Here is a 12413-nt window from a genome sequence, read left to right on the forward strand (position 1 = left end):
CTGTGCCAGGAACCGGAGCCAGGGACCTATATATATCTTCTATTATCTCACAGGGCCTTAGTAAATGAACTTTGAACATCAGGATTTACATGGTTACCCCAAAACACCCTGAGATGGATTGGTGGCAATCTAAAATTCAATTTGTCTGATTCCCCTACTCACAAAGAACTTGCTTATTGCCACTGGCCTCCTCTACAGATCTACCTACAGGACGAGAGAGGAGGCATTCTGGGTACATTACTGGCTCCCCTCATTGTCCTCATCCTTCATGTGGGGTTTGGGTAATGCAAATCTGCAGTGAGCAGTTTACTCTGAGACTGGTGAATGTATTGCATTTATGAGGTCATGTCCCTGAAGGCTACATGGTGGAACAAGGCAAATCCACCTGGGTGTGCCAGGCAGCACCCAGGACTCAACTCTGGGGCTTGGGCAGCATTCCTGCTCATGATTCAAATCTGCATCTGCCTCATCCCTCCCATGCTGGCTTGCTACTCACCTTTTTACCTTTCTTCTTTCCCACTTTGACCGGATACTCCTTTTCTCTGTTCACAGCCAGTTTTAAGTTTTTGAGCTCCTGTCGCATTAGCTCATCCACCTAGGAGAGTACAAAACACACCACTTATGAGTGACTTTGTGTGCCTTGTGTTTTCTTTGTGAAGTTTAAAAATAGCTTAGAATCTAGGCCGATCATTGATGGGAAATGGTGAAGAAGCCCAATGGCTGCCACTGATGACTTGTCTTCGCGCAAATCTAAGTGCGGTGTTACCTGCACTCTGATCTCGGACTCTAGTTCCTTTCGCTTCTCCTGTTTGATCAGTTCCGGGTCATAGTCCTGCGGGAAATTCCACGACTCGTCTCTATTCTTCCACATGTCTGTGGTCCAGAAGGATTGAGAAAAAGAAAATGAATTTTTTTTTTCAACATGAAGACGAACGAAAATAGTTATTGCAATGTAAAGCATTGCATGGAATACAAGGTTGGATAAAATAATCAAGAGTTTATTGATGGCAGAGTGATGGGACTCATGTGTTCTGTTCCCTCAACTTCCCAAATGGGAAAAATGTGCTTGCATAATAACCTAAAAAATAAAGAAAACTGCTAATGTGAAAACATAAAATAAAAAGTATGACACGAGTAGTATTCTTCTAATGATTATAACCATGTAAAAATAATACATTAATTGTGGGATTATATAATTAGACAAATGTGGGATGACTATTTTTGTAATATGTTTTATATTACTTTCATTATTCAAACGATTCACTAAAATAGGAAAGATTTTACTGCTGGCTGAAGCCACCAGTGATTAGCCCCAGCCCCTTGTTAAAAGACAGCACTGAACATACAAGTACCCTTGACGTTCCCCTGACAGCTATATTTTTGAATTACTTTTTGGATGTGTTTGAAATCATACATGTTTTCCATTTCCCTTTTTGCCTTGGCCTGGCAGTTAGGAGAATGGTTAGAGAAATGTGACCTTAGAGGAAATAAGGATAATTCTGTGTCGCTGGAATAAACGGAACTAAAGTTCATTTCTCAGAGGGGAATTCCAAATGCGTGCCAAGGTACAGATCAGCTGGATCCTGGCACTGGGACATGGGGTGGTGTCCTGTGCAAAATGAGACTTGTCCATCTGGGAAATGAGACGTTTTCCCAGAATCTGTGTTCACAACGGGAGGAACTTGCCAGAACTCAACGTGCAACCACCACCCGGCTTGGCCACTTCCCTGGGAGCTCATCCTTAGGATAGCAATGCCCTTCAACTAGGGGAGGCAACTGAGGGCCGTGGGGGCCGGGTAGCGGCTCCTCAACCTTCAACACCTGTCTGAGGCAGAGGCTAACACCTGGGAAGAAGGGTGCAGCTGGGGGCAGGTGAACACGTGAATGGGCAGAGCTTTCTCAACCATGGCCTCCCGTATGGGCTCAGCAGGGGGATCCTGAGACCGGCCAGGGATGAGTCCTCCTGATGCAGCTGCCTGAGAAGGGAGGGACAGTCACAGTCACCAACACATGTCTGGGAGCTGTGGAGAGCAAGGAGTGTCAACCGTGAAGACGGAGAGTAGAGAAGGTTCCTGGAGAGACGCCTTGGCAAACAGATGAGAAGGGAGGGCCAAATCAATCCCAGGGTCTGAGGTCAGCAAGAGGGACCAGAGATGAAGAAGGGACAAGATGTGCTGTGACCCAGGAAAAGCTGCAGATCCTGGACAGATGGACAGCACAGCAAGGAGATTCTGATGCACAACTCAAAGCTGGCCAATGGGCAGGTCTTTGGCCATCCGATGCCAGCCCATAGGACGCAGCCCGTGGTGGGGCCAGGGGGAAACCTCGTTGTACCGCTTTTGACTGTTGGTCTTATGGTCTTCATCCTTCTTACTGACAATCCCCACTTCCTCAGGGGAGAGGGACTCTGCAGGACAGTTGTGCCCAGAGCAGACACCTGTCTGCTCTGGGCACAGCAAAAGTGGAAGCAAAGTGGAAGCGATGGATGCCTGAGGGCCAGTGGCTGTCGTCTCAAGGTGATCAGTCAGGATCCTGTGGACAGGAAAACTATAGGAAGATGGGATGTGGAAATGCAGCTCCAATTCTCCAAAAGTGTGGGAGCCCCAGGCTGAAGAGCCTACAATGCTCCTGGTGGTTGGCATGGAAATCTCCAGAGTTGGGAATGGTCACCACAAGGTGTTGCCACACAGTCAGGCAGGCCCACCTCACTCCCTATGGGATGGGATGTTGGCCAGAATAGAGTCTGTCTGGAATCCAGGTCCAGCGAGGGCTCTCAGCCTTCCCCGGCTTCACACTGGAGAACTGAGGGGGTGTGGCTGGGCAGGGCTGTGCCAGGGGCTGGCTAGCCAGGGTCTCTGCCATGGTCACAGCCTATGGTGACGCAAGTCTGGGGGAACAGATTTTGGAAAACGAGGATTATCAAAGGACGCCAGTTTCTCTTGGGGTGGCCACTGTAGACTTATAAGAAATAGACAGGAAACAAGTCACAAACATGGTACAATTTTCATAGAGCCAATTCACCCATGTGGCTTTCCCCATTGGGGTGGCCACGTGACAGGTGACCCTGCCCCTGGGGCAGAGATGATGGCGACGGATGATGGGGCTGGGAGTGGATGTGGCACCTCTGGTCTCTCTTGCTGACCTCTCCTGGGTGCCTGCCTGTCGGAGATGACCCTAGAGGTGAGGATGTCATCACCTGGGCGGGGCAGGTGATCAGACCGATGAAGGCCACTCGTGGCAGGAGTGGGCACACAGGTAATTGCCAGAAAGCTAGGACCTGAATTTTTATTATTTTAAACGATCACTCCCATGACTGAGTGCCAGCCAGAGAGGCCTATCCTGTGTTTTAGAGTCAGGGAATGAAAACTAGGCGTTGCACAAATTGTCTACACCAGCCCACTGACATAAAACACGTGTTAAGTCATTATTTGAAAGTTTATCTTGGCCCCGAACCACCCCGCCTTGGCAGGTGGATTTTGCGGTCGCTCTGTAAGGTGCGTGTACACCCAAGGAAGAGCGAATTTGCACTTCACTCATTTGAGGGTAATTGTTCTTTCTCAGTTCATTTGCTGAAAAGCACACGAGCTTAAATTGTGGAAAACTTTAACATGTATAAATAATGCTTTTCCGTATGTGTTTGAAGCTGTAAACTCTCTCCCTTGAAAATACTACGGAGTGTTTAAATGTCTCTAAAAGGTGCCATTTACTGATCACTCTTGTCTAGCAGGCTTCCCCCTTGCAACGATCATTCTATCTCCAACAGCAAAACTCACCTGTTTTTATTAAGATATTTTAAAGCAAAAAATATCCTTTGCTGTTGCAAGGGAGCTCCTTTGCTTTTTCACCAGACAGACTTACTAAAATCTGGAAACAGTGCATTTCCTAAAGAAAGGGACACAGAATATTTAACAGAAAGGAACACGAGGCGATTATTTATGTAAAAGCAATGGCACCTCGTAACACATTCTCATTCTGGAGTTGTAACTGTGTCCCGCGAATAAAGCAGTGCTTGGTGGCCTTTGCTGATTTCCCCACTCCCGCCATTTGAATGGTCTTGGTTTTGCGAGGAAACTTTGCTTTTCTCATGACACTTTTGCACAGGGCACCTCTCAATCCCTTCAAGAATTTCATGGACATTTACAAATGCAGGAAGCTTTTCAGGGCCCTCAAAGCACAACAACTGCCCCACAAGCTTTCATCCCGAGAATGTGAAAAGCAGGCTGGGGCAGTTTCTCACGTGGGGGGGGGGGCAGTGATTAAAATGCTAATGTTTTATTTGAAAAGGAAAACCTTGGATTTTTGAGGAAAAAAAAAATGCTAAGATGAAGACATTTAATTTCTTTAAATTACCAGAAACCTGGCAAGATAACACAGGAAACGCTACAAATCCAGCTAGGGAAATGGCACTTCACGATTTCTGCTCCCAAATGACCACTGCTTGTTTTTTTTTTTTTTTTTTTTTTTAGGCTTTATGGAAACAGATATTATACAAACAGCGTAATGGAAACATATTACACAGACGGTGTGGAAAGTCTCAAGAGCTTTCCTGAGTGGATCAGCAGGTTGCAAGACTCGGCTTCCCACGGGAACATTAGATTTCCCCCAAGTTAGTTTTTGTTTTTACCAAAATAATACATGCACATTGTTTTAGACAAAGTTGGAGAATATGGAAAGGATTATAGCATAACTGTCTAACTCTGCCTTGCAGTGAAATTGCCCAATGGCATTCATTCCTGTATTCATTCATTCATTTAAAATTGCATGGAGGGACGCCTGGGTGGCTCAGCGGTTGAGCGTCTGTCTTTGACTCAGGGCGTGATCCTGGGGTCCTGGGATCGAGTCCCGCATCAGGGTCCCTGCATGGAGCCTGCTTCTCCCTCTGCCTGTGTCTCTGCTTCTCTTCGTGTGTCTCTCATAAATAAATAAATAAAACTCTTAAAATAAAATTTCATGGAATGGTTTCAGAGTTATCTGCAAATCTGATTCATTCATAAGTTACTTAGTTCATGACTTGACTGAGCCTGATTATAGGGCAGGTGCTGCTATCAGATTGGGCAGACAGTGCGAGGCGCTGCCTTCTGGGACCTGGCAATCCCTGGCAATCCCTTGGGAACACTCACATCCCCTGCAGATCCGAGGTAAGTAAAACAGGGTGGGCACAGAGTGAGGCTGGAGACTGTGAGCCCACAAGGGTCTCAGGGAAGGCCTGCAGGGACCAGTACTCCAGGCAGGGGGAACAGACAGCACCAGGTCCCTGAGGTGAGAGTGCCTGGCTCGCTGGTGGAACAGGACACCCATGGGAGGTGGGTGTGAAGCCGTCTAGCTTCCTGAGCGCTCCTCGAGCTGCTTGTCTCTTGTTCCATGCTCGTCATGCGGCCATACTGCTACTTCTTGATTTATGAGTTTGAGACGTGAGCATCTGACTCCCTGTTATGGCAGAGGAGGGCTTTTCCTGTCTTTCCCCTTATTCTCTCCTGATAGTAATTTCAGAGAAGAGAGCCAGGCCTTCCAAATGCCGAAGGAAACTATGACCTGAGTATAAGCCTGAGACCATATTTAAGTGTGTTGGCGTCTAGAGCTCCCCTGCGGTAGCTCTTTCTCAAGGACACCTTGGGGGAGGACGGGCTCCACCAAAATGAAGGACTGACAATCAGGAAGGATGAAGGAAGGCCCAGGGATGACAAGTGATAGGGCTCCAGGAGGGAGGACTTCAGCAGAACATGAGCTGGCAAATGACCTGATGGGTTCGAAGGTGCAAACCTGGGAAGCTGGTGATAGACCAGTAGAATATGAAGCCATGCGGTGGCCGTAAAGACCAAAAGAAATGTGGCAGAAAGCAGGTCTGAATAAGGGGCCCTTCTTGTTGCAGACATACTTGAGTTCTAGTAGCATCCATGGCATGCCCATGACCCTACAGTGTGATGCATGTGGTTCCTAGCTGGACCTTGGATGTTGTTGCTGCCAGCCTACTTTGCAAAAGCACTCAACTTATGCCACTGTCCCCACGCCATCCACCTCCACCACACCCAGTATGTTGTAAGCATGTTGATGGCACGTGCCACCTTGGTATCCCCACAGTAGCCTTACGCCTGGCGTACTGGACACAATGGTGGTTGAATGAATACACCAGTGAGTGAGTGTGTCTGACAGTGATTGCTCCGCACTGTGGTTTGCAGTGATTCGAAGGGGCACCTGCACCCCAGTGTTTATAGCAGCAACGTCCACAAGAGCCAAACTATGGAAAGAGCCCCGATGTCCATCGACAGATGACTGGATAAAGAAGATGTGGTCTATCTATCTATCTATCTATCTATCTATCTATCATGGAATATAGATACTAGATAGTATTATGCTAAGTGGAATAGTCAGAGAAAGACAAATGCCATATGACTTCACATACGTGGAATTTAAGAAGCAAAACACATGAACACAGGGGAAGGGAAGGAAAAATAAAATAAGATAAAAGCAGAGAAGGAGACAAACTGTAAGAGCCTCTTAACCCTAGGGAACAAAGGGAGGGTCGCTGGAGGGGAGGTGGGTGGGGGGATGGAGTCACTGGGGGAACTGGCACCAAGGAGGGCTCGGGATGGGATGAGCACTGGGGGTCGTAAGCAACTGATGAATCACTGAACTCTACCCCTGAAATTAATAATACACAATATGTTAACTAACTTGGAATTTAAATAAAATGTTTAAAAAAAATACTCTACCAGCACCTGCCATAGGGGTATAGTTTTGTTACTCACCCCTCCCTCCCGCCCCCCGCCCCGCACAGTTGTCCTGAAGATCAAACGAGATGAGCATGAGAAATACAAAGGCTTGCGTGTCTTGGGCATCTAACAACAGGAGGTCACTGCTTTGACCTTTCCCCCAACTACAGCGGTTGCCAAATCCTGCTGGGTCACCTACCCCCTGGGCTTCCACCCGAGCTCAGCACTGCATGCAGGGTGGGACGCTTGCCACTAGTGTTTGGTGGAAGCATTTTCGGTGGCACGTGGACATTTTCATTTTATACAGCGAGCATCTCAAACCTGAAATGACGCTGATACTGCTGCTTAGGGTGAGGCTCAATTTATTAGGGTAAAAACCATGAGTCAATGAAAAAATATGCCTGCTGCCCAGATAAGACCAGAATTAGGAAGGAAGGATATGCAAGGCGGACTCCACGTCCTAATCGCATATTTTAGGGATTACCGAAGAGTACCGATAACCAGGGTCATCGTGGCAGGTCATTCTGTGTTGGGATGACGTGGACAATTGTTCCAGTAAATTGTAATAGAAATGCCCGAAAGACCAATGCCTACACCTGCAGCTCTACTCAGATGATAGCCACGGTGCTAATTATGCTGAACAATGGACAGAAGAATCATGTGTGGGTTTTCAGACACCTGTCTTGGTCTGACAGGATTAAAACATTTCATTGTCCATAAGGCATTGATTTATTAATTTAAACAATCCGGGACAATCCCTTTCATTCCCAGCAAGAGAATGTTCAGCTGAGGTCCTAGGGGTTCAAAAACAGAATGGAGGTTTAGATCACGTCCTCGTACTATTCATATCTGGCTTTTTTTTACTGATTCTGTGCCTTTCGGCGACTCAAAGGAATTTTAAAATAGAGACCGACAGAAGGTGCTGGCGATGAGCTGCACGTTTGCAGCCTCTCCTGGCTGAGCACCTAATTCTTCCCCGCACAGGCCGGGTGCTCGGGCCAGGGGTCACCCTGGGCGGACGGGTAACCCATTGCCTTCCCATATTCTCCTGCACCAACCTTTGTACACGTTGTTTCCTTCCTCCATCATGGGAAGGAACACACTCGGTGACATTTTCCATCCCTCATCTTCTTCCTGTTGAGGAAAAATGATATTTTTGTTGATTACAGGCCTACTTTGACCCGGATGCGACAGTTACGAGGCACACACATCCTCATGCCTGGGCTGTGCCAAGGCACACGTGCTCTTTCTGGCTTATGAGCAAAGGTCCAGCCCCTGGCCACCCACCCGGGCAGGTTCCCTGCTGGCCAGTCTGAGCAGGGAGCGTTGTGTCCACCATCCAGGGCATGGATGGTTCTAGAAATTCAGCCCTGCCTGCAGGTTCACTGTGGCACCCCCGTTTCAGTTGCCTCTCCGGGGGTACCCCACACGTTGGGCTTGTCTGACAATCGGGTTCCTTCTTAGCTCTGGAAGCTGATCCCAGCCTGAGTCCTTGTAGGGACGTCAAGCTGGCTGGAATGTCAGAAGAGGCTGGAGGAGAGGACGTGTCTACGATGATGGCCTCATTCCTGAGAACAGCCTCTGGAAATCCGCAACGCGTGCTTCTCCCTCTTTGTGAAGTGGTACAAAGTTTAGTTTGCAAACCCCCTAAGATGGTATGAGAACGTGGTTGGCTCAGTGGTCCAGCGTGGAGCAGCACCTCCGTGGGCCAGGCGGCGGGAGAGGGAGGCGTGGGGGTCACGGAGAGGCTGGGTGGCGCTGCAGACAAACGGCACCTTTTACAGCTCGTGGTGCTGGATCTGGGTGCCAGGCTCTTGCCAGGATTTAGCACGACGTTAGGTGGACGTAGAGAAGACTTTAGGATTCACATGATCACGAGTTCCGGACAGAGACAATCCACCTAAAATAGGCCCAAGTGGTTCAACACATGGCTTGAAAAACAACAAAGAGAAAAGAGGTGCAAGGATGGATCGCATGGGGCTCCTCTTCTGGCTCCTAAAGCGACTGTCAGACAAGGGCTGTGACTTTGATACCGAAAGCACATTTGCAGAGATGGCTCTTGGCTGGCAGAGAATGTCCTCCTGACGCTAGCTTTCTTCTCTAGCATATATATATATTTAAATGATTTTGTTTATTTGTTTGACGGGGAGAGAGAGAGAGAGAACAAACAGGGGGAAGAGGCAGGGAGAGGGAGAAGCAGGCTGATTCAGGGCTCGATCCCAGGACCCTGACTGAGATCATAACCTGAGCTGAAGGCAGACACTTAACTGAGCCACCCAGGCGCCCCTCTATCACATATTCTTTTTTAATTTAAATTCAATTTGCCAACATATAGTATAACACCCAGTGCTCATCCCATCAAGTGCCCTCCTCAGTGCCCGTCACCCAGTCACGCCATCCCCTCACCCACCTCCCCTTCTGCAACCCTTTTGTGTGTTTCTCAGAATTAGGGGTCTCCCATGGTTTGTCTCCTTCTCTAATTTTTCCCACTCAGTTTCCTCCTTTCCCTTATGGTCCTTTTCACTATTTCTTATATTCCCTGTATGAGTGAAACCATATAATGTCCTTCTCTGATTGACTTACTTCACTCAGCATAATACCCTCCAGTTCCATCCATGTCGAAGCAAATGTGAGTATGCATCTCTTCTGAGGGCTGAGAAATATCCCTTTGTGTATACAGACCACATCTTCTTTGTCCAGTCATCTGTCGAAGGACATCGTGGCTCCTTCCAGTTTCGCTCTTGTGGACATTGTTGCTGTGAACATTGGGGTGCAGGTGTCCTGGTGTTTCACTACATCGGTATCTTTGGGGTAAATACCCAGCAGTGCAATTGCTGGGTTGTAGGGTAACCATCACATATTCTTAACAGAGGATGTCCTTATCTTTTAGAGATGGTTTGCAAACCAAAGATCCAAAAGAAAGATGAATTTTTTTTTACTGTTAAATTTCGAGAATTCTTCATATATTCTAGATGCAAGTCGTTTGTCACATCTATAGCTTGCAAATATTTTCTTTCAGTTTGTGTCTGGTCTTTTCATCCTCTTCCCAGAGTAAAGGTTTTTTTTTTTTAATTTTTATTGTGATGAAGTCCAATTTATCACTCTTTCCTTTTATGGATGCTTCTGGTGTCAAGTGTAAGAATTGTTTGCTGAGCCCTTGATCCTGAAGATGTTTTTCCCTAAAAGTTTTATAGTTTTACATGTAAGTCCATGATCCATGGTGAGAGAATTTTTATATAAGGTACAGGTAGATGTTCATTTTCTCATCTAGGGGATGAAATGATTAATTTTTGGAAGCTCATCTTTATTATTTAAAAAAAGATTTTAATTATTTATTCATGAGAGACACAGAGAGAGGCAGAGACACAGGCAGACGGAGAAGCAGGCTCCACGCAGGGAGCCTGATGTGGGACTGAATCCCAAGACCCCGGGATCACGACCTGAGCTGAAGGCAGATGCTCAACCACTGAGCCACCCAGGTGTCCCTGGAAGCTCATCTTTGAAAGTGTTTAGGGTGTTTCTATGTTTTTCCTTTACTAGCTCTGGTGAGGTGAAAACACCTAGACCAATCTCTTTGCTTTTCTCCTTCAGCATCTCAGAATAGAGGTCTCCAGATGGATCCAGATACAAAATTGAAAACTTTCATGCTTTCAATGTTAAATTGTTTGCAAAATTTTTGATGAAATGGTCAAATGAATGTAAGATTACCAGCCACAGTTAATTAATTAGTTAATTAAGAGAGACAGCATGAGTGCATGTGAGTAGGGGCGGGGAGGGAGGGAGGGAAGGAGAGAGAGAGAGAGACAGAGAGACAGAGAGACAGAGAGAGAGAGAGAGAGAGAGAATCACCCCACTCAGTGCAGGGCCCGACATGAGGCTTGATCCCAAGACCCTGAGATCATGACCTGAGCTGAAATCAAGAGTCTGACGCTTAACCAACTGAGCCCCCAGGTGCTCCCACAGTTATTTTATTTTAAAATGTTGTGCACGATTATGGAGACCCACCATAACAGCCCTTTCTTTTCTCAGGCTGCCAGCCCCACCGAAGATTGGAAATCCAAGCAGGGACTGCAAAACTTACAAATTCTCACCCCTAAACTTCATCCCAGGCATCTCCAGGTTCAAACGTCTCAAGACACCCAGGGGTACTCACTGATTCTCATAATTCTGAATAACAGAGTGTCTAAGGGGGGCTCGTGCCTGCTGCACTAGAGAGGTGCTTTGGGCAGGTCACTCTGACACACATTTATGCTGATAGAGGTGACCCCAGGCAAGGGTCGAAGTGTGAAGAGAAGCAATCTTAAAAGGGTGACGGTGGGTCTTTGTGAGCCAGGGACGGGTGTTGGTGACTATAAGCCCAGATCTTCGCATCACCAGCTGGATGTACCTTTCCTTCTTCATTACTTTCAGAAAAAATCGAGGGAAACAAAACTCAGTTGCTTCGCTCTCTACCTTGTGAATGATGTTTGGTTTTCAATGCGTCCTCCCATGTGGAAGGATGCAGACTTCTGAGGTGCTCCGACCCCTGGCCCACACTTGTCCTTGTGTGGGCCCTGGGCTTGCACTGAGCCTGACTCCTGTCTCATGGTGGTCACCACCTGGACCTGTCTCCCTGCCTCGGTCACTTCCTCACCCACGGACCATCCCAACTTTGGCCACAAACCACAGGCCTTAGACTACAACTCACACAACTCAGGTCTGCTCAAGTCACTACCCCCAGGATGACTCTTGTCTTCTCTGGAAGGTTCTGCACAGCACCCAAAGGCCCCATCCATGGCTGCTCCAAGCTTTCTTTCCCAGCCCCACACCACACACCCTCCCTGGCCTCTGTTATCCCTGCCCTGACATGGCCCTATGGTTCTCTGGCTCACCCATTGCCTGGAATCCTGCCTGGAGTCCCCGGTCCCCGTCCAGCCTTCTGATCCCCTCACTGCCTGACCCTTGTCGACGCCCTGTCTTCGGCCACTTATGCTCACTTGTAGCCATCTTGCGGATTGATGAAGCTTGTCCTTGGGTGATAGTTTAACAAGCGTCTATTTTCCATTTATGGAGGTGAGTGGAAATATCCAGAGAATCCTCAGTTTTTTGTTAATATGAGGTCTTTCCCAAGTTTTCTGACTATATATGCACTGGCAATTGAGAAATGACCAAGTTTATAAAAATACCTGAAGGATAACCTCCCAGCTGTGCCACCGTGGGAAACAGGGTTGGGGTTGGGTCAGTATCTATGCAAGCTAAACAAAACTAGTTTTCTGTCTCCCCTGCATTACTCTTTAACCAGGGTGAATAATAGATGACTTTTTCTTCTGGTCAAATAGCAATTCTCATACAAGGATTTGAATAGCTCATCTCACGAATGCTTCTGGAGGCTTTGGGATTGCTTCTAGAGTAAGACTTTAAAAAGTCAACAGAAAAGATGATCTGACCTCTAAGTAATGAGTAGGAACATAATGTGATGATATCAATTTTCATTAGAGATTACCATTTATTCTTTCATTGATTATGTTATCACCGTGTAGACTTGTACTTTTCATGAATAAATTCAGTTCTAAGTAACTCTGAAGGATTTAATCCTTCATTTGCAACTACTTCATAAATGCTGATACACTCAAACTTTGCTTTTTGTCCCAAACTGTTCATCATTAAATGACTCTTTAATAGCTAGTTAATAAAATACCTTCACTCAACAAAGACCAGATTGTG

The 12413-nt window shown here is 47.0% G+C and overlaps 1 protein-coding gene across 2 annotated transcripts in view; it reads right to left on the minus strand.

The window, feature by feature from the left end:
- IQCA1 (IQ motif containing with AAA domain 1) overlaps positions 1-12413 on the minus strand; it is a 146546-nt gene that overhangs the window by 58546 nt on the left and 75587 nt on the right. For both annotated transcript variants that reach the window (XM_038574286.1, XM_038574288.1), the window contains exons 9-11: positions 7769-7844; positions 767-873; positions 497-595 (exon numbers count right to left, since the gene is read on the minus strand). In XM_038574286.1, the coding sequence (XP_038430214.1) occupies positions 497-595; positions 767-873; positions 7769-7844 (282 nt within the window). The remainder of the gene's footprint in view (positions 1-496; positions 596-766; positions 874-7768; positions 7845-12413) is intronic.

Source organism: Canis lupus, chromosome 25 (assembly GCF_011100685.1).
Source record: "Canis lupus familiaris isolate Mischka breed German Shepherd chromosome 25, alternate assembly UU_Cfam_GSD_1.0, whole genome shotgun sequence".
NCBI lineage: Eukaryota > Metazoa > Chordata > Mammalia > Carnivora > Canidae > Canis > Canis lupus.